General features: G+C 39.1%; 1 protein-coding gene across 1 annotated transcript; it reads left to right on the plus strand.

The window, feature by feature from the left end:
• Positions 1-42: 42 nt before the first annotated feature.
• On the plus strand, positions 43-18,760 carry MCEE (methylmalonyl-CoA epimerase). Its single transcript, XM_059057058.2, has 3 exons — positions 43-138; positions 9,141-9,478; positions 18,323-18,760. The coding sequence occupies exons 1-3, from the start codon at positions 99-101 to the stop codon at positions 18,473-18,475; spliced, it is 531 nt and encodes a 176-aa protein (XP_058913041.1). The 5' UTR covers positions 43-98; the 3' UTR covers positions 18,476-18,760.
• Positions 18,761-21,638: the final 2,878 nt, after the last annotated feature.

Here is a 21,638-nt window from a genome sequence, read left to right on the forward strand (position 1 = left end):
ATCTCGCCCCGCCCCCTAGTCTTGTCTGTCCCGCCCCCCGCCGCGCCTTCGCCCTTCCGACGCATGTGTACGTCGTGAATTAGCTAACGCTTCCCAAGATGGCGCGTGTGCTGAAGGCGGCGACCGCGAGCGCCGTAGGTGAATACTCCGGGCTCGGGGCTGTCCGAAGGGGGTGTGTGCGGGACGGGACGCCAGGGCCCGAGGAGGCCGCGCCGTGGCCAGCGCTCCTGGGTCTGCTGCGCTCTGCCCTCGAGGTGCGTTCCTTGGCCGCTGTCAGCACCTTTAGACAGAGAGAGTCAGCCTTCAAGGGACGACTGGGTTAGCGTGGGGTTTTACTTGTGTGTGTACGTGTCACAGTCACCACTTCTCTGAGTGGCCCCGGAGGCGAGGGCACCCGGCTAAGGGGCAGCAAGGCTGGACCAGAAGCGAATGGGGTAAATGGCAGAGGGACAGTGAGGTTGTGTTTACCGCGCGCCCCGTGAGAGACGGGGGAGAAACCAGAGGAAGGACAAGTCCTGTGAAAACGCAGGGTGAACTCTGGGCTCGGCCAGCATCCTGCTGAGAACGCTGGAAGATCAGTTGTGTAAAGAATACGGAAGGAGCGTTTTTTCCTACATACCCTAAGATATTCCTTATTTTGTATAAAATCAGGGAAGAAAGCAGTAGACTGGTTGGAAGGTTCCTTGAATTCTCTACACCCCACCGTTAAAAAAAGAAGCCTCAAGTTTTCTGTCACCCCAGTCCATCTACTTTCTCCTCTTTCTCTTTCTTTTCTTCATCCTTCATCAGGGGGGCAACTATTTCCCTTAATCTGAAATGCCCTGTTAGGAAAGAAGTGCCGAGTGGTGACGTCTCAGAGTTACTCCTGAACGTTCGTGACAAATCCTTCAGCTGAGCACCTTAAGAAAGTGTTTAAGGGGTTTGAACTTTCAATAATGTTAGGTTTCTCTCCTAGAAAGTGCTGTATGTTCCACCTATTCAAACTGACAGTTCAATTCGTCCTTCGAAGTCCCGTCTCAAACTGAACAAGTTCTTTATTTATTGATCTCTGCATTCTTTCTTACCAGGCACAAAATGTCTTATGCATCTATCATTGCAAGTCACCGGGGCTAAGTGATGAGAACCACGCAAAATGTGCCATAATAGTTGTAGCTGTCTCAGCTGTGGATCCGTTTAAAGAGGTGATATGTATACAGGAAAAAATGTAACAATAGGCTGAGCACAACTTACTAAAAATTAATCTCTAATTAGTAGGTGATACTCAAGGTTTGATAATAACATGCCCTGCCGGCCCGTCTTTCTTCTTCTTGGTAAAATACAAGGCAGCATCTGAGCTCACATACCGTTGCAATAGCCCTTTTCAAAAGAACTCATAAAACAGTCATCTCATCTCTTAGAAAGCTGTCTCTTAGAAAATAGACATTGCTTATAGAACATACACAGAAGGTATTAAAAACTGAGAACCAAAGAATGGTAAAGAATGTCAGAGGGATGAGAAAATTAAATATCACGGTTGCACAACATCAACTTTGTTGTCAGACAGACCTAGGCTTAAGGCCCAGCTTTGCCACTCAGTGTGTCCTGCAAGGAAATTAATCAGGTCTATTTTTTTTTCTCTAAGTGGGAAAAATCTGAAGTACTCACTGAACTATTACCGTTCTCTCTAATTTATGGCCATTGAGACTAATAGGCAGAGCTGGGCCACCCCATGATAAACTCCTGTTTCAGAATTTGTGATCACAGTTTGCGTAGGCAAGATTGTGTGGTAACATTGTTGCGTAAAAGTAATGACAAAGTAAACCTGTGCATCTTTATTGGGAGAGGTCAGATCAGCGAGATGTTATGCCATGGGATCTGTCCTACACCGATGAAAGATCCCAGCAGTATGGAGGATGCCTAGAGACTGGGCCATATCTGCATTGGGGGTAATAGGTTCTATAAGATATTAAAAAGTTCCCAAGATGAAACAGCAGTCAGGAGCAGTGTGGGCGAATTAGAGGGTTACTAAAGCAACTGATTTCAACTTGGAAAAATTGTAAATCAGTATTCCTGTATCAAAAAGTGAAAAGAATACTATGCTTATAATAGCTTCCAGTAGCATTATTCCATGAGGATGTCAGTAGTCACGAAATACTGAAATACTGTCAACAATGTTCTAAAATCAGAGCCCACACAAGTAGATTTTCAAGAGTGAAAGAAGAGTAATCTCCTTGTCATAAAAAGTAGTAAGTTGTGGATTGATGAAATGAAACAGTGACTACAGGAGCACTATGTGTGCCAAAACATTCTCCAAATACAAACAATCTTTAGTTATTAAATAAGAATTTGAATGTAAGTGCAGTACTGTGTATAGGGTAGGTGCACAGTCAACTTTTTCCTTTAAAAACAAAATGCATTAGAAGTCAGAGATGCTTACATTTATAAGCAAGTTATTTTTTTTAACATCTTTATTTGAGTATAACTGTTTTACAATAGTGTGTTAGTTTCTCCTTTACAACAAAGTGAATCAGTTATACATATACATATGTTCCCATATCTCTTCCCTCTTGCGTCACCCTCCCACCCTCCCTATCCCACCCCTCTAGGTGGTCACAAAGCACAGAGGTGAACTCCCTGTGCTATGTGGCAGGTTCCCACCAGCTATCTAACTTACATTTGGTAGTGTGTATATGTCCCTGCCACTCTTTCACATCATCACAGCTTACCCTTCCCCCTCCCCATATCCTCAAGTCCATGCTCTAATAGGTCTGTGTTTTATTCCCGTTATAAGCAAGTTATTGATGTAACCTTTCTAAAAGTGACAGTAATGATAATCCTTGGAATTTATAATGTACTTTGTGCCAGGCACTTTTCTAAACCTTTTGTATGTAATATTCGTTTTAGTCTCATGACAATATTATGAGGTAGGTATTATCTTCCTATATGAGAAACAAAGGCACAGAGAGGGTAAGTAACTAGCCCAAGGTACACACCAATGGTAGCATCAAGATTTGAACCAGAGCAGTCTAGCACAAGAGCCCGCATTCTTAACCATAAAGCGTGTTACCTCTTATATGATACTTACACACAAAACCTGAAGGTGAACGTATAAATAATAATTTGAATATTAGAAAAGAGGCATTTTTATATGTGGGTCTTTTGTTTTCTGTTTTTGTTTTTGTATTTTTTGCGGTACGCGGGCCTCTCACTGTTGTGGCCTCTCCCGTTGCGGAGCACAGGCTCCGGACGTGCAGGCCCAGCTGCCATGGCTCACGGGCCTACCCGCTCCGCAGCATGTGGGATCTTCCCGGACCAGGGCACAAACCTGTGTCCCCTGCATTGGCAGGCGGACTCTCAACCACTGCGCCAGGGAAGCCCTATATGTACTTTTAGAAATACTTTTATTCAGTAGTTGTTGGGAAATTAAGGGGAAGGGACTATAACTTCCAAGTCATATATTTATTGCAAGAACTGAATACTAATAAAGATGCATGTTTCTTTTGTAACTTATATGCACATTTTTGCATAAAGGAAAAGCAAAATGAAAATAGTGTATTCCAAAGGCTGGCTTTGATCTATCCTATTTTAGAGGCTTGAACCTCGGATGACTCCACTTTTTATTTCACTGTGGTTGAATATACCTAACTAAAAATATACAATTTTAACCATATTTAGGTATACAGGTCAGTGGCATTAAGTACCTTCATATTGTGCAACCATCATCATCTCCAGAACTTTTTCATCATTCCAAGTTGAACCTCTCTCTACCCATTCAACAATAACTCTCCCATTATCCCAAACCCTAGCCCCTGGTAACCACTATTCTACTTTCTCTCTCTGAGTGTGACTACCCTAGGTGCCTGTTATAGGTGGAATGTGTATACAATTTATATACAATGTGTATCCTTTTGTGACTGGCTTGTTTCCCCTTAGCTTAATGTTTTCAAGGTTCACCCATGTTGTGTTATGTGTCAGAACTTCATTCCTTTTTAAGGTTGGCTAATATTCCATTGTATGTGTAGACCACATTTTAGTTATCTTTTCACCTGTTGATGGATACGGGTTATTTCCACCTTTTGGCTTTTGTGAATATACACTTAGGAAATGGGTATATAAATACCTTTTCAAACTCCTGCTGTCAGTTCTTTTGGGTATATATCCAGAGGTGGGTTGCTGGGGCAAATGGTAATTTTATGTTATGACCCCACTTTTAAGGAACATGAAACTAGCAGAAAAACCGGAGAAGCTCAGAAAAACAAATCAGGTTAAACACACACAATTTGTTCCAATTTGGCTTGCAAAGGATTGGCTTTGTGAAAAAAGTTAGTTTTGAAAATGGAAACTGAACCTGTTAAAGACAAGAGTGGCCAAGTTACATGACTGTGAGGATAGATTTATGATGGAGTCATATCAAAGTGGGATAACAGAACTGTTGTCTATTTACTAACTGCAGTGAGTAAAAAGTTATTCCTAATAATAGTTTTAAACAGGATGAAAATATGTGTATGGTGGGGCTTCCCTGGTGGCACAGTGGTTGAGAATCCGCCTGCCGATGCAGGAGACACGGGTTCGTGCCCTGGTCCGGGAAGATCCCACATGCCGCGGAGCAACTGAGCCCGTGAGCCATGGCCGCTGGGCCTGCGCGTCCGGAGCCTGTGCTCCACAACGGGAGAGGCCACAACAGTGAGAGGCCCGCATACCGCAGAAAAAAAAAAAAAAAAAAAAAAATGTGTATGGTGCCTCTGGTTGAATGCTGAAAATGAATGGATTTCTTACCAAACTAACTTGAAGGCACTTGTGATGAACGACTTTCTAAGTCTGTCTGTCTCCTCAAGCCAGATGTGCAAAAATTCAAACTTAAAAACTTATTACAGGGACCTCCGTGGTGGCGCAGTGGTTAAGAATCCGCCTGCTGACGCAGGGGTCACAGGTTTGAGCCCTGGTCCGGGAAGATCCCACATGCCACGGAGCAGCTAAGCCCGTGCGGCACAACTACTGAGCCTGCACTCTAGAGTCCATGAGCCACAGCTACTGAAGCCCGTGCGCCTACAGCCCGTGCTCCACAACAAGAGAAACCAGCGCAATGAGAAGCCCGCACACCCCCAGCCCGCTGCAACTAGAGAAAGCCCACGCGCAGCAAGGAAGACTCCACGCAGCGATAAATAAATAAATAAATTCATTTAAAAAAACACTTATTACAAGTTCTAAAATTAGATTATGTGAAGTCTGTACAACTTTGCAAATATACAAAAAACAGAACTGGACACTTCAGATGGGTAAACTTTATATAAATTATATCTCAATATAATATCTCAATATTTCTGTTAAGAAAACCTTATTACAAATGATTATTCACATTCTATGATACTTTATGTACAAATTTAACATATAATTTCTTTAAACAGTAAGTACCCTTAATGTGTTTGAGTATAGACCCTTGCAGCTAAACCTTTTCTTATTTGGAGTCGATGTCAAGAAAGCCTGGTCTGAAATAAAAACAATCTGAATGGAAAGGAATGCAATGTTATTTTTAAGTCAAGGCACTAAAAGTATTTAGCAAGAAACAATATTGAAAGAAAGTTGAAATTAGAGTTAATCTACATACCAGATTTGGTAACATATCCATTTCTTGTACATCAGATTCCTGATGTGAGTGAAAGTCGGTTGTTCATCTTTACAGTCCTGTTTGTTTTTTTTAACACTCCTATTTGTAAGTATCTCATACCTTTATTCACACATATGTATACATTGTAGTTTATTTATGGGACGTAGTCCTTTTTGGAATAGTCATGAATTACACATTATGGAGTTCAAAGTAATGTAGTTCTATTGTACTTTCTGAGAGAAACCTAAAACTAAGAAGCTGTGGATTTCTGTAGTTGGGGTGCAATCTGAAATAAAAATATCTTTTAAAAGTCGGCAAAAGTCAAAGGAGAAACTAATTTTTAAAGTTCAGTTCACAACAAATTCTTATGCAACACAATTTTTAAAGTATCTATAAGGATCTATATCACTGTAACCCCTTTATTCTGTTTCTTATCCCAATTTGCTTGGTCTGTAGGATTTCACATTTTACTCATAGACTCCTCATTAACACTTTTTTTTTGTGGGTGTAAGGTAATACCTAATTGTTGTTTTGATTTGCTTTTCCCTAATGGCCAATGATGTTGAATATCGTATGTGCTTTTTGGCCATTTTTATATCCTTTACCCTTCACTTTATAATTATTTTTGGCTGCGTTGGGTCTTCATTGGTGCACACAGGCTTTCTCTAGTTGCTGTGTGGGGGGAGGCTACTCTTCGTTGCAGTGCGCAGGCTTCTCATCACAGTGGCTTCTCTTGTTGTGGAGCATGGGCTTTAGGCCTGCGGGCTTCAGCAGTTGTGGCTCGCGGGCTCTAGAGCACAGGCTCAGTAGCTGTGGTGCACGGGCTTAGTTGCTCCACGGCTTGTGGGGTCTTCCCAGACCAAGGCTCAAACCCGTGTCACCTGAATTGGCAGGCGGATTCTTAACCACTGTGCCACCAGGGAAGTCCCCTACCCTTCATTTTAAAGAAGTGGAATTATTGAATTCTCACCAGTATCACCATATTTATTTTTGTCCTGTTCCTAGAATATATGATTTAGGGACCAAATAAAACCAATAAAGTGATGTTTCCTTTCACAAACTAGTTTACACTTCTAGAAGTAAGATCAACTAAAATATGGCCATAAAATCTTGATTTTTACATTATATAAAGATGTCATTGTCTTTCTATTTTCCTAACATACAAAGAAGATTTTGTGTTCTGTTAAAAGGAAAAAGTATCAGTCATTCTTGTAAACTGTTCCCTCTCATTTCCAAATGATAAGGAAGTTACGGAGAAAGATAGACTGTAGTGAGGCTTCTAATAGCATGAGTTGCTTGGGCTTCCTTTTCAGTGCCAGAGTTTTTGGAATGTCCCTAAAGCAAACTGGATAGGATATAAATCTTCACCTTCACTTGGACGTATTGTCATTTACTCCTTGACATTGCCATGTGTTCCGTTGCTGGCAATAGAGTGCCTGCCAGATAACCCCCCGCTGCCCCATCTCTTGTAAAGTTATCACTGGTAAGGAGAATTCAGAAATACCCAGACTCACTGTTTGACATACTCTTAAAGTTTCACAGAGCAAACAACACTAGCGTATTTGTTACTCTACAGCCTGTTGACTGTGTCTCCATTTTTTTTTAAATACAGATACGTTCTATATTGAACTTTCATTGCAAATTGCACACATAGTAGAGATGCAAGGAAGGAAAGGAAGAGCAGTCTGACTGATGGTTTTGTTGGTTGTTAGCATTTTTAAAATTCACTGCCACCATGCCCTTCAGATGGTTTCTTGGTCTCCACAGTACCCTGCATGCCACTCAAGCAGCAAACAGCCACTGTGTGTCATTAACAATAAGAATGGCTGAATTTACCATACACCTGTTACAAATGTCTTGCACTGTAGTGTTATATTTTTTACATCAAATATCTAATTTTCACAACAAACCAGCAATGTAGATATTTAGTGGGTAGTACCAGTATTTTTTAAAAAGCTAAAATAAAATACAATAGAACAGAAAATATTAGAGCACATCACATCTAGTAAGGATTAAGTATTTTTATAAAATTTGATTTCAATGGTACATTTATGTATGTGTGTACTGGTTTCGAGTACACTTGAATTTCATGATGACACAATGAGTCTGAAGAACCGGAGTCACCAAGGAGAACACAAGACCTGGTGGGACAGTGCATAGAGAAGAGACAGAGCTGGATGACCTCAGTATTGGGTGTCAGTCCCCCCCACCCCGGCCAGCGGGCCTCTCCCAGTGGCCAGAGCAGGACAAATTGCGTGTACATGCTCCCCTTTGCCAAAGTGCAAGGAACCCTGTCCCCTCCCTGTGGAGGACAGGTGTGACAATGGAGTTGGCCTTGTGACAGTCATGCTTTAAGCAGAGACAAAGGAGCATTTATTGATTCTGAAAGAGGGAGAGTCCCCACAAAGTGATAAGAGCCACTCTGGTTGTGGGCTCTTTATCTCTTGGTGAGGAAGCATTCCAGGCCCTAGGCCCATCCTCCTGCGGTTGAGGAGACTGCCTTCTCAACAAGGTATATGGTCTTAAATCAGATCAAATAGTGCCACTTTAATTTCCCTGTTATCAAAAATTTTAGTAAAGGGGAATTAATTTTATGTTAGCTTAAGCTCTGTAATACCAGGTACTATTTAAAGTGTTATTTCATTAAGAGCTAATAACCCTTTGTTTAAAATATGTATTCTTCAATTTGCTGTTTCATACTTTTTTATTATGTGATGTAGTTTTGCAGGATTATATTTAATCTTTATATTTAATTTATTATATTTTGTATTATACCTCATACATGTATATAATTTTCATTCTGGGGAGAATCTGGCTCTTAAAGTCCAGTATTTGGGGGACTGAAGAAATAGTAGTACATGGGGAGAACACATTGCAGGCTGCTTCAGTTTCCAAATGAAAGGTTTCTTCACATTAGAAGCAGTTCTGCTTCTAATCCTTCAAACTTACAAGAACAATTTTTAAAAATCGCTCAGAGGAAACTCTCGTAAGTTTAAGTACCCTCTTGATCTTTGCTTGTTTTTCTCCTAATAATGAGATATTTTCCCTAGTTGGTAATCATCCAAATAAAGTACACATTAAAAGGTATTTATAGTTCTAACTTCAATGAACTTACTGCAGAACCTAAGACAAAAAATTGGTTGTAGGTAGAGAAGAAAATTGCTTGCTCTCATCATTAAATGTATGTTGTTTCACTATCACATTCAAACTTACCCTTTATAAAATGCAGAGAATAGCAAATAATCCTTAATGATATGCAGCTATCCTTTAAGTGTTATTGGTAAATATAAATTATTATGAAAAATGTCATCCTTTGTCCTGAATTTAGAAAGCTCAGAATTACCTTTTTAATTCCAGACAGTTGTTTCAGAGCAGAGTGAGTAATTCTGACATAAGTTTTTTTCATTTATGTACTCTGATTTAATTTCACTAATTAAAAAGAAAAGGTATGTAAATAATTTTTACATATATGATTGTATTTCGTTTTTTCAAACATTAATTTTAGAAGGGCATCAATTCTCAGAAGAAGGATCTCAATGCCTGCTCCCTTTTTCAGGGCTTTTTTCCAGACTTCAAACTCCAGTTCGAACAGTAAGAACTTTTTCGATGTCCCTGTCCTTACATCAAGTGGCTGGTCCTGTATGGAACCTCGGTCGACTCAATCATGTCGCAGTAGCAGTGCCAGACTTGGAAAAGGCCAAGGCATTTTATAAGAACGTTCTCGGGGCCCAGGTAGGTGAGACGGTCCCTCTTCCTGAGCATGGAGTATCCGTTGTTTTTGTCAACCTGGGAAATACCAAGATGGAGCTGCTTCATCCACTGGGAAGTGACAGTCCAATTGCAGGTTTTCTGCAGAAAAACAAGGCTGGAGGAATGCATCACATCTGCATCGAGGTATTTTAATTATTTTAATCCTTGGTATTGTAAATTTCTCTTTTAAAATGTCTTTTACTTTTGAAGGTTACATATTGCCGCTGTCATCAGAAACTTCCATTAAGTTCTTTCAGGGAAATGGTAAAATTGGTTCCCTTCAAGGATGGAGCTATATATATATTCTCTTTCCCTCTAGAAAACTGCAAATAATAATGAAAATATGTTTTATTGAAGTCTGGGTTCAACTATACAAAGGCCACTGAAGTTGGCCAAAACAGATTTGCGTCTTTGCTGTAGTATTTATTGACCACGTACGACCTTCCATGCAATAGGAACACACTGCTTTCTCTGTCACAAGGCAATTAGAAGAAACAAGTGACAAGACTTTATAAAGTAAGAATTTCCATATACATGCTAAGTATTATAATTATTTTCTATCTTTAAAATTCTAATAACTTGTTCCTTATTACAAAGGCAATACATTTTCAATTACTGCCTGTGATTTCTCAGATCTTCTCAGTTGCATCTGCTAACAATTCCTGAAAAAATACATGAAGTGTTAGACAAGAACATTCTCATTAGAGAGCCTTTATCTGTAGATGTTCATGTTCAGATAACTGCTTTTGGAATATCAGCATTACCAATTATGCTTCAATTTACATTATTTTGGTAGGACAAGTCTCTTGATAGAAGGAATGACATAATTCATAGTTAGGCCTCATTCCCAGTCCAGGAGAGAGGGGGGTTTGGTTCCAGCATGAACCCAAGGATTTATTCAGTTTACATTGCAAATATATTTGAGAACCTACCGAGTGTACTCCACTGAGGGCTTGGATTCAGCAGTCAGTAAGAAAGGCATGGCCGTGCCCGTGGTCAGGAGGGACAGCTGCTTACAGTGCACTGGGATAAGCAGAATTAATGTGTCTTCTTAGTTGTGCAATGAAGGAAAGATTGATTGCTCCTGGCAGGCCGAGGAGGTGGTAAGGTATCGCAGGGCATGAGTTACAATGAATGTGAAGGAATCCCCAGGTGGACAAGGGGAGGAAGGTATTCTAGGCAGAAGGAAAGCACATAGAAAGGCATCGGGTTATCATAACTACGAGCATTGTGTCCTCTGGCAGGATACGAAGTGCTAGATGTGCCTCATTTAATTCTCGTAGCTACCCTTGAGGGCTATATGAACCCCATTTGACAGGCGAATAGTTAGAATAGTTAACTTGCCTGCAGTCACATATGTAGGACATGGCAAAGGTGGGGTTCAAACCCAGGTTTGTTCTGATTCCAGGATCTGCACTGTTAGCCGTGGCGCCAGATTGCATTCATTGGATTAGCTGAGTTTAAAATTTCAGGTGGGGAAGCCATAAGATAGTAGACAAAGGAGCTAAACAAGGCCTAATATTTAGCCTTTCTCCCTTTATTAGGAGGTTAATTTTGGCTGCAAGTCTTTATTTCAGTGGACTTGAGGGCTTGTCTAAGACTCCCCAGGATGAGAAGCAGGATCGTCAGCCCTTGAACCCACTCATCTCTCTCCCACACTCTACTGTCTGTGTTCTACATCAGAGAACCCAGGCCTTCAAAGGGAGCCACTGTGAGTTAGAAGTTCAGTTAAGTAAAAAATAGTGGAAGTTGAGTAATGTAAAAGTGAATTCAAAAGTCCAGATTAAAGGGGGCAAATGAAAATGTTTGTCAGTATAAAATGCAGGTAGGTGATAGGAGAAGTTGTGAAGAGTGGTTAGTTAGCTGCTGCATTAGTATGCCACACACCCCATTATTAGTCTCTGCTCTCTGTAAAAAATAAAATGTCTTGACTGGGTAGATTTTATTTCTCTATTCTCAGTCTAACATGAGCTGTCCCAGGCTGATGGCACAGCTCTGCTGTCAGTAACATATGACGTACAGGGTAGCTCCAGGCCTCACCAAAGGCAGAGAGAGAATACAGGGCAGGTATCTTCAGGGGGTGATCTAGGAACCAAACATATCACTCCTGTTCCTGTCGTTGGTTTGGTCACATGGCACACTCGACCTCAACGTGTAGCCTAGTCAGGCACTTACATGCCCTGCTAAAACCTGGGGCCTGGTATAATTAAAAGGAGGAAATGGAAAGTGGGTACTGGAGGCCACCAGTTTATGCTAGTAGGTAATTTTTAAAAGTGGTATTGCAGGGATAGCTTGACACTTTTTTCTGAATGAAGATATGCTTTAAGGTGGAGTCATTTGAGAATCATTGTCACCTGCTGTGGAAACCTGTGAAATGAAGTTGTTACCATACGCAGGGGCTTGGTTCCCTAACTCACCAGAGAGAGCAGAATTCCTCGCGGATCCTTGAACAGGAAAAACATTTTTGTTGAATGAATCTACAGAGATTTCAGAGTTAATTATTTTACCATAGTGTAACCTAGTCTCTCCTGCTAATACAACTTAGGTCTGAAATTGTCTTCCACTGAGTACAAAGGTGATAGAACTCGTCGGAAAATATTTCTTTGGTCATTCCAGTTTCTGTGGCCACATAATACATCATCCCTACACTTCAGGGTGTGATGACAACTATTGTATCTTGCTGGGGATTTTGTGGGTTGGGAGTTTGGGGGAGGGCTCTGCTGGGCAGTTCTTGCTTGGGGTCTGTCCTGTGACTGCGGTCAAACATGGAAGTGAGGCTCCGCCGGGCCGGGTGTCCCATTCGCGTGCTGGCGGCTGCTGCTGGCTGGGCACTGGGTGTGCAGCTGGGCCTCCCAGCAGAGCACATGTTGTGATCCCTGCAGCTCCACAAGCTGATGGCACTTCTCAGGACAGTTGGACTTCTTACCAGGCAGTGGACTTGCTGACTCCTTACCGGCCAGAGTGAATGTCTGAGAAGGCCAGGTGGGACTGCGTGGCATTTCCTTCCTGGCCTCGGAAGTCCCACAGCAGCACTTCCGCTGTCTGTTGGTCATAAACAAGTCCTCGAGGCTGACCAGATGCAGGGGGAGAGGAGAAGCCGAGAAGCTATGTCCGCATCTTACAAGTGCTACAGCCATCCATGTAGTGATGTGTTCTAAATAGAAGGAATGTGTGTGAAACTTCTAGAAGCTCTAGAACGATTTTATTTTCAAATAGCCAGAAGTGGGAACCAGGAGCATTCCCTCTGCAAGAGGAGGCAACCTGTCCAGCCTTTGTGAATAGAAGGAGACTCAAGAGAGGGGTACTTGAAAGAAGGAAGGTGATAAATACATGTGTGTTTGGCTTTCCCTAGAGGAAGTTTGGAGGTCATCTTGTTCCATCTTTTTCTTGCTGAGCAGCCTCAATTGTCTGGCACAGCTGTGCTCATGCGCATGTGTGCTTCTGACCTTTCTCAGGCCTCTCCCTGAGGAGAAGTTTCTGGTATCGAATAGAACTAGCCCTGCTTTCGCTAAATAACTTAGACAGCAAGGTATGTCACAGTGAAAACCTTAAAGGCCACTGAAAATATTTACTTATTCAACAAATTAGTGCTGTTGTAAAAATATTTAAGTGCTTCTATGCTGGTCGGTAAATAGCTGCTGCTCTAAACCTTCTGAGTAACATCCTCCTTCCAGAAGGACCCTTCTCTGAGACTCCTCAGACATCTCCCCCCGCCACACACACACACAATTCAGCAACGGAAGGCTTACTACTCAGCACAGCGGGGGTCCTCCAGGACTCTGCCCCTGGATAAGGTCCCTTCTGTCCTGTTTGGTTGCTGTCTTTGTCTGTTATGTTCCTGGTCGTTGCATTTTCAGAGTCACTGTGACCTTCACTGCATTAGGTGCCGGGATGAGTAGCTAAACAAAAAAGTCCCGGTCCTCTCAGGATTGCCCACTGCTTCACGTTTTCATGTGTGCCCTGCACTTCCCACAGAGGATTAGAGGTGACTTGCTCCAGAATGAGAACTGACCAGCCTCTACCATGGCCTCAAAACTGGGTTAAGACAGCGTTTCAAAAAAATCCCCCAAAGTTGTATAATACCATATAAAAATTAACCAAAAATGGATCAAAGACCTAAATGTAAGAGCTAAAACTATAAAACTCATAGAAAAAAACATAGATGTACATTTTCATGACCTTGGATTAGGCAATGGTTTCTTACATATGACACCAAAAGCTCATGATAAACAAGAAGGTTGATAAGTTCGGCTTCATCAAAATTAAAAACTTTTGTGTAATGACAACTCATAGAATGGGGGAGAATATTTGCAAATCATGTATCTGATAAAGGACTTATATCCACAATATTCAAAGAACTATTACAACTTGTCTTTATCCTTAATAATCTTTTATCTGCTTGATGTGTCAGATACTGAGAGGAATGCATGTTTAATTTTTTTTTTTTTCCCAAGGCAATACTGTTAGGTACATGAAGATTCAAGATTGTTTTATCATCTTGGTCGATTGTTTTTAGGTTGTATCTGTTTTTACTTATGTTAGTATGTTTCATTTTAAGTTCTGTTTTATCTGATATTAGTATTGCTATAACAACTTTCTTGTGGTTAATATTTACCTGGTATATCTTTTATCCATCCCTTTACTCTTTTCTTGTGCGTGTGGTTTTCTTTAGGTCTATTCCTAGAAGACGCTTATATTCTAAAAAGGAGCATATAGCTAAATTTTTTTGGTTGTATATATTTTTTGGTTATATATATATTTTTGGTTGTATATATATTTTTGGTTGTATATCTCTCTCAATCAACAAATATATTTTAAAATTTTTATATTCGTATAATCTCATTTTATAATTCATAAATTTAACCTGTCTGCATTTATAATAACTACTAATGTACTTGAACTTTTAAACCTTTTTTGGTTTTCATTTCTTTTCTCCTCTTTTTGCCTTCTATTGAATTGAGAAACTTTTGTTAAAAATTCTTTCTTCCTCTGCTGTTTTAGAGATTACAAATTCTAGTTCTATTTGTTTAGTAGTTAGCCTTAATTCTTTTTTGCCTTCTATTGAATTGAGAAACTTTTGTTAAAAATTCTTTCTTCCTCTGCTGTTTTAGAGATTACAAATTCTAGTTCTATTTGTTTAGTAGTTAGCCTTAATTCTTTTAACTTACAGAAAACTTCAAACACAGAAAATGACAGTAATATAATGAACTCTCATGTACCTAAACCCAATTTCAACAGTTATCAATTCATGGATAATCTTATTCCATATATACTCCCTCCATCACATTATCACACTTCCCTTTTCTTATGTTAATGTGAAGACATTTCTAGACCTTACGTAATTTCATCCATAAATATTTTAGTTGTGTGTATGTGTTTATTGCATTTTTTAATGTATTTATACATAATCATAATGGCACCTAAAACAAAATTAATGGTAATCCTCTAATATGATGAAATACCTAGTAGGTATTCAAATTTGTTACTCTATAACTTTTTATAGTGTGTTTGAATTAAAATCCCAATAATGGGCACGCATTGCTGCTGGTTGGTATATCTCCTTTGTGCCTTTTTGTTGTCATTTAGTTTTGTGTGTGTGTGTGTGTGTGTGTGTGTAAGCAGGGGTCTTGAATGATAACTTAGCTAGTTTAAAATTCTAGATTGACGTAATTTTACCTCAGTACTTTGACATTACTCCAGTATCTTCTGGTCTCTGTTCCTACTAGTAAGAATTTGTTCAGTTCAATTGTAGTGAGTTGTTGTTTTTCCCTGAGAGCTCTTAAGATATTCTCTGTATCACTGATGTTATTTAGTTTCTCTATTATATGTATAGGTATTGTTTTATCTTTATTTATCTTGCTTTATTCTCAGGTGCCCTTTTTTTTTTTTTTTTTTTTTTTTTTTTTTTTGCGGTATGCGGGCCTCTCACTGTTGTGGCCTCTCCCGTTGCGGAGCACAGGCTCCAGACACGTAGGCTCAGTGGCCATGGCTCACGGGCCCAGCCACTCCACAGCATGTGGGATCTTCCTGGACCAGGGCACGAACCCATGTCCCCTGCATCGGCAGGCAGACTCTCAACCACTGTGCCACCAGGGAAGCCCTCAGGTGCACTTTTAATTTGAGGACTCAAGTCTTTCTTCAATTATGGAAAATTATCAGTTATCTATTCAAATATTGCTGTTGTCACTCCATCTGGTCTCTCTTTCTTTAGCTCAGTTTTGCTAGAATATCTGAATCTGTCTTCTGTATCTTTTAATATTGCTTTAACATATTTTTTTTTTTTTTTTTTTTTTTGTGGTATGCGGGCCTCTCACTGTTGTGGCCTCTCCCGTTGTGGAGCACAGGCTCCGGACGCACAGGCCCAGCGGCCATGGCTCACGGGCTTAGTTGCTCCGCGGCATGTGGGATCTTCCCGGACCAGGGCACGAACCCGTGTCTCCTGCATCGGCAGGCGGATTCTCAACCACTGCGCCACCAGGGAAGCCCTGCTTTAACATATTTTTATCTGTCTTCACCAGTCCATGCTATGTGCATATGCCTTCAAATGCCAGTGTAATCTTGTCCATGAACTGTCACCAAACTCTTTTGTTCAATAGGCAGCACTAGGGAAGGACAAGTTATTGTCTAACCATTAAGAAGAGTCCAGATTTCCCTTCTTATAACCTAAATGTTTATTAGTAGGGGAATGATTAGGTCACCTTTCATATTCCTATAAAGTAATTAGTTAGGACACTATGTAGTAGGTTAAAAGTTGTTGACCTATATGTACTGACATGAAAAAATTGCTAAGATATATTACATAAAAAAGCAAATACAAATAATGCATACAGAAAGCATCATGTACTCCTGTATACACATGCGCACACACACAATGTGTGTGTATGTATATATATAAACTTTAATTGATATACATGTTAGTCAGACTGCAAAGTTCAGAGCCAGCTATCAAGTTTAGAGGACACATGGTTCTCCAGAAGACTACCCTTACTCGATATCATCTGCAAATTTAGGGTTTTCCAAAACCACCCTCATGCTCAATAACGCCCTAGAAATGCTCACAGAGCTCCCTGAAAGCTATTACACTCATTCTTATGGTTTATTACAGAGAAATGATACAGACCAAAACAGCCAAAGGAAGAAACACAGAGGGCAGCGTCTGGGAGGGCTCTAAATGCAAAGCTTCCATTTTCCTCAGGACACGTGACCATTCATTCTGGCATTGATGTGTGACAGTATGCATTGAGTATTGCCAACCAGGGAAGCTCACACAAACTGAAATGTTGAGTTTTTCTTGGGGCTTTACTACTTAGGCATGGTCGATTGATTGATTGCCCACATGGTTCAACTCAGTCTCCAGATCTGCTGATGTCATGTGACCCATAGCTCCTACCTTAAATCACATGGTTTCTGGCATGGCCAGCCCTTACCCTAAGACTATGATGGCCAGCTCTACTTTAAGATCCAGATTGGTCAGCTTCTACCCTAAACAGAGACACTCCTATCAAGGTTACAAAAATTATCTCCCCGAAGTCAAGGCCAGATCCCTCGTAGGCAAAACCAGATTCTTTACTACTTCATATATATGTAAGGATTATAAATATATTTTAAGATTTGGAAGAGCATACATCAAACTGAGGACAGTAGTTACCTCTGGAGCAAGAAGTATTATTAGTGGTAGTCAAGGGGTACTTAGCTCTACCTGTATGTTTAAATTTTCATGTACTGTATAATTTTTAAATTATCTTTAAATGGAAAGACTGAATTTAGACTAACTTTGGGAAAATGGAAAAAGAAGTCAAATTCAGTAGAATGAAATTCATTATATGCAGATACAAAAAGGGAAGCTATCAGAAATCCTACTGTTCTGAGAAAGATGAGACTAGACCAGCTATTTCAAAATAGCATGAAATGACCATGGTTATAGTCTGGGCATGACTTTGAAATAGCTATCAGGTTTAAAAAGAAACATTGTCAGGAATGTACAAGTAGAATGTACTCTGAAGAAATTACAGTTTATTTATAGTAACATTTAATATCCTTATCAGTGGTTTGACCAGTTTTAGAATCCAGTATGTAATCCTGGGCTCTTTGAAAGTAAGATTGTATAAATATGAACATTTGTTAAATCTATATTTGGGTACGTGGGTGTTATTCTCTCTGGATTTTTTTAAATTATTGTTTGTAATACTATTAGATCATTAAACTCCAGGGTGATGTATGACTGTCTAGGAATGCAGGGATTCTTACTATCCCTTTCTATCCACTTACTGGGTTCCAAGTCTAGGAAGATGATTTTCCAAGACAGAGGAGAATTACTCTTCCATCAGGTATTTAGAAACACATTTGCTCCTTTCCTAGACTGCTCATAAGTATGAAGAAAATAGAAATGTTTTAGAAGAGACTTGCAAAATTATAAATGTTTGGATTTTTTTAGAATGGAGAAAAACATTGTGGTGACAGTTTAATAGTGATTTTCATGTATATGAAGTTCTAATCTCAAAAGTAATAACCAGACAGTTTGTCAGGTGAGAGGTTTGGAGATCAGGGAAGCACTCATATTTGCTGAGTACCTTCTATAAACTGTACTCAAAGCTTCTTATCTGTTATTTTAATCTCATGGCCATTTATATGGCAGGCCTCATGTCCCTCTTATAAATGAAGAACCCAAGGCTCTTAGGAAAAACAATTTATGCAGTATCATTGATAGTACTGCTAGATGAACATGCTATGAAGTGTAGCATACATTATTTAGGTTGTAAGGAGAAATGTTTACTAATGGTGAAAATTCTTAAGCATTGTGGTTGCTCACCTAGGAAAATTTAGCAACTTCTTTTCCTTCTCTAGAAGTATTAAGTTTATTTTTGTGAATGGTTTAAGAATGGTTCTGCCCAAAGGCAGAGAGCTCGCAGGTTCTTCCAAACCTTACGATATTATAATTTGGTATTTTTATGATCTCAAATGTGTTCTTATTTATTTCATTTTCTCAAGGTGGATAATATAAATGCAGCTGTGATGGATTTGAAAGAAAAGAAGATTCGTATTCTAAGTGAAGAGGCCAAAATAGGAGCACATGGAAAACCAGTGATTTTTCTCCATCCTAAAGACTGTGGTGGAGTCCTTGTGGAATTGGAGCAAGTGTGACTTATATTCTCAAGAAACTAAATTAATTGCCCTGAAAAAGCCTTATCAAAATGTGCTTTGGCATTGAGTTCTTCACTGCTTCCATCACTTAAAAGTTAAATCTAATCACAGAAAGAGATTTTTAAAAATTATATGTGTGTGTATATATATATATACACACACATAAAATATTTGCTAATTACTTTGGTTTTTTTCCTGATTTGGAGAAAACTTGGATTACTCAGTACTTATGGAATATTATTAAAATCATATTCATAGAAATAAATTATTCCTGTTCTAAAATGGGGTAATTGAGTACTCTGTGTGTGAGTGTGTGTGTGTGTGTGTGTGTGTGTGTAAAAATGGATGCACAGAGGACACCTGACAGCTGTGCGTGGCTACATATCTGGGACAAAGTGATTCCTAAGGATGTTATAGAGAATTTTTTAGAGCAAACTGTTTAAGGTTAAGGAGTTTTTACCTCAGGATTTTTGCTCTTCTGGAACAGCTCATGTTCACAATTTCCTTATGGGCCAGTATTTGGGGTGCTAGTGCTAGATGTATGAACAAGAAGTTTTGTGGAAAATCTGGTGCCTGATCTAGTGGATGCATAGATAGATGAATTTTTTTTTAAATCAGTAAACATGGAAAGGGCAGTGAATTTGTATAGTTATCTGTCAAGTACGAGGACACCACAACAGGTCCTAGAGGAATATACAAAATGAATAGAAACCCACTGCCATGAAATTTATGGTCCAGTTGGGAAAACTACTTCATGAACTAAATGTACTTATAAAACAACATGAATGAGTTGAAAAGAAAAGGAAAGGGAAAGGAATATAGATCTCAGAGACTGTGCTTAGTTAGAGGCATGTCAGGTTTTTGGTCAGAGTCCCAAAGAGAAACAAGTATCAGATGAATTTCAGGGATCACAGATGTATGTATGGAATGCACAATGTATGGGAAAGTGGTTGGTCTTAAATTCATGGATGATTAGATGTTGAGTAATGAGTAGTGTGTGCACGTTGAGCTTGTGGTTATGGAAGACAGGCATAACATGTAGTTATACTTGTCGTTTAGAAGTTACAATAAAAATTATAGCATTATCTGACATTCTCAATGCTTGTAGAGGTAATATTTAAGATAACTGTATCATGGGGGGATGGGGATAAAGGGACTTAAATGGTGGTTAAGTTTCAACATTCCACCTGAAGAGATAAATGCTAATACTAGTAGACTGTAATAAACATCATATGTATATTGCAATCCCTAGAGTTACCATTGAAAATATTAAACAGAGAGATATACTCATAAATATAGATAATTCAGAATGGAATATTGAAGAATGTCCAAATAACCCACTTGAAGATAGATAAGGGGAAACAGGAAAAAACAATAAAATGACTGACAGACTTACATCCTGATGTATCAATTATTACATTAAATGTAAGTAGCATTAACATTTAAAACAAGTAAGACCAGGGAATTCCCTGGTAATCCAGTGGTTAGGACTCTGCGCTTCCACTGCAAGGGACCTGGGTTCAATCCCACAAGCCGTGTGACGCAGCCAAAAAAATAACATAAAAAATAAAAAGACCATATAAAATATGCTTTGTGATCATAACTGAATCAAACTAGAAATCGATAACCGATAACAGGAAAATTTCCAAAAACTTGTAAATTAAGCAACATGCTTCTAAATAACCCACGGGTCAAAGAGGGAGTTTCAGGGAAATAACAAACATTGGGCTGAATGACGATACGTAATTTGTTTTATAAAGTTCACTTTGAGAATTTAATTCATAAATTGACAATAAAATTATCTCATAAGCAGAATAAAATTTGGTAGCAATGTATGCAAAATATGACGTGTAGTAGATTCTATTGATAGCATCCTATCCTCTATTCACCGTTTTCTCCCTAATAGAATCCTGACTTTGTTAGATACCAGTGTTTAGTCCCTCTCCACACACAGATAAGGCCTCAGGTAAAGTCCCCAAGTTGGACTCACATTCCATCACACTTCCAGCGATGGGTTCACAGTGTGTGATCTGTATCTGCACAAAGAGCGTGAATAAAGGTTTCTAGAGGCTTCTGGGAATGTTTTTTCCCACTTCTCAGTGAGAGCCATGAGAGATTAGTCTGTCCAGATGTGAACAAGCAAACAGGAATCAGAACTATGGAAAAAACACTTAGGTGAGAGTGACACTGGTTGGCAGAGCAGAGAAACAAAAAAGACCTTTCAATGACATTTTCAAAGAAATTATTATTAACAAGTTGAATTTATTATTATGGTGGGGGGTTTTTTTAGTTAAGAAAACAACTATTTTCACTGAAAAGTTATTTCTGAAAACTAAAAATACTTATCCACTACATCTATATAATTTTAAAACCTTTATATGGCTTTTACAAACATTAAAAACAAAATAAGCAAACTAATTACTCTTATTACAATACTTATTCAGATATTTTAATAAATGCCTTAGCCATATCTATCTGCAAGACCTCATTACTGCTTTTTTCCGAAAAATTCAATTTTTTTCAGTATGATAATATTTTAAAATACATGGTTGCCTAAGTTTTCATCAAAATTATAATTTAGAGTTTATATATTAGAAATTGTTGACATATCCAATTGACTCTTCTGTGTAGAACATTTATGTTTTTTCCTTTTAAATAGTCTTTATTATTTTTTAGAGCAGCTTTAAGTTCACAGCAATATTGAGCAGAAAGCACAGAGTTCCCATATAACCCCTGCCCCACAAATGCATATATAGCCTCCCCCACTATCAACACCCACACAAGCATGGTACATTTGTTACAGTTGATGAACTTAGACAGACATCATTATCACCCAACATTCATAGTTTACCTTAGGGTTCACTCTTGGTGTTATACATTCTCTGGGTTTTGGCAAATGTAAAATGACATGTATCCATCATTACATATTATACAGAATAGTTTTGCTACCCCACAAATCCTCTGTTCTCTATATATCCACCTTTCCCAGCAACCACTGATCTTTCTACTGTCTCCATAGTTCTGCCTTTTCCAAAATGTCATATAATTGGAATTATATAGTATTTAGCCTTCTTAGATTGGCTTCATTTCACTTGATAGCTCATTTCTTTTTAGTGCTGAGTAATATTCCATCATTTGGATGTACCACAGTTTATCCATTCAC

The sequence above is a fragment of the Kogia breviceps genome, chromosome 3 (assembly GCF_026419965.1).
Source record: "Kogia breviceps isolate mKogBre1 chromosome 3, mKogBre1 haplotype 1, whole genome shotgun sequence".
NCBI lineage: Eukaryota > Metazoa > Chordata > Mammalia > Artiodactyla > Physeteridae > Kogia > Kogia breviceps.

What these genes read in the sequence shown, in the direction of transcription:
- MCEE (XM_059057058.2), top strand. Translation starts at nt 99, where the DNA reads ATGGCGCGTGTGCTGAAGGCGGCGACCGCGAGCGCCGTAG. An exon ending in GGCGACCGCGAGCGCCGTAG is followed by an intron (nt 139 to 9,140) that starts GTGAATACTCCG and finishes TCCCTTTTTCAG; the next exon opens with GGCTTTTTTCCAGACTTCAA. An exon ending in TGCATCACATCTGCATCGAG is followed by an intron (nt 9,479 to 18,322) that starts GTATTTTAATTA and finishes CATTTTCTCAAG; the next exon opens with GTGGATAATATAAATGCAGC.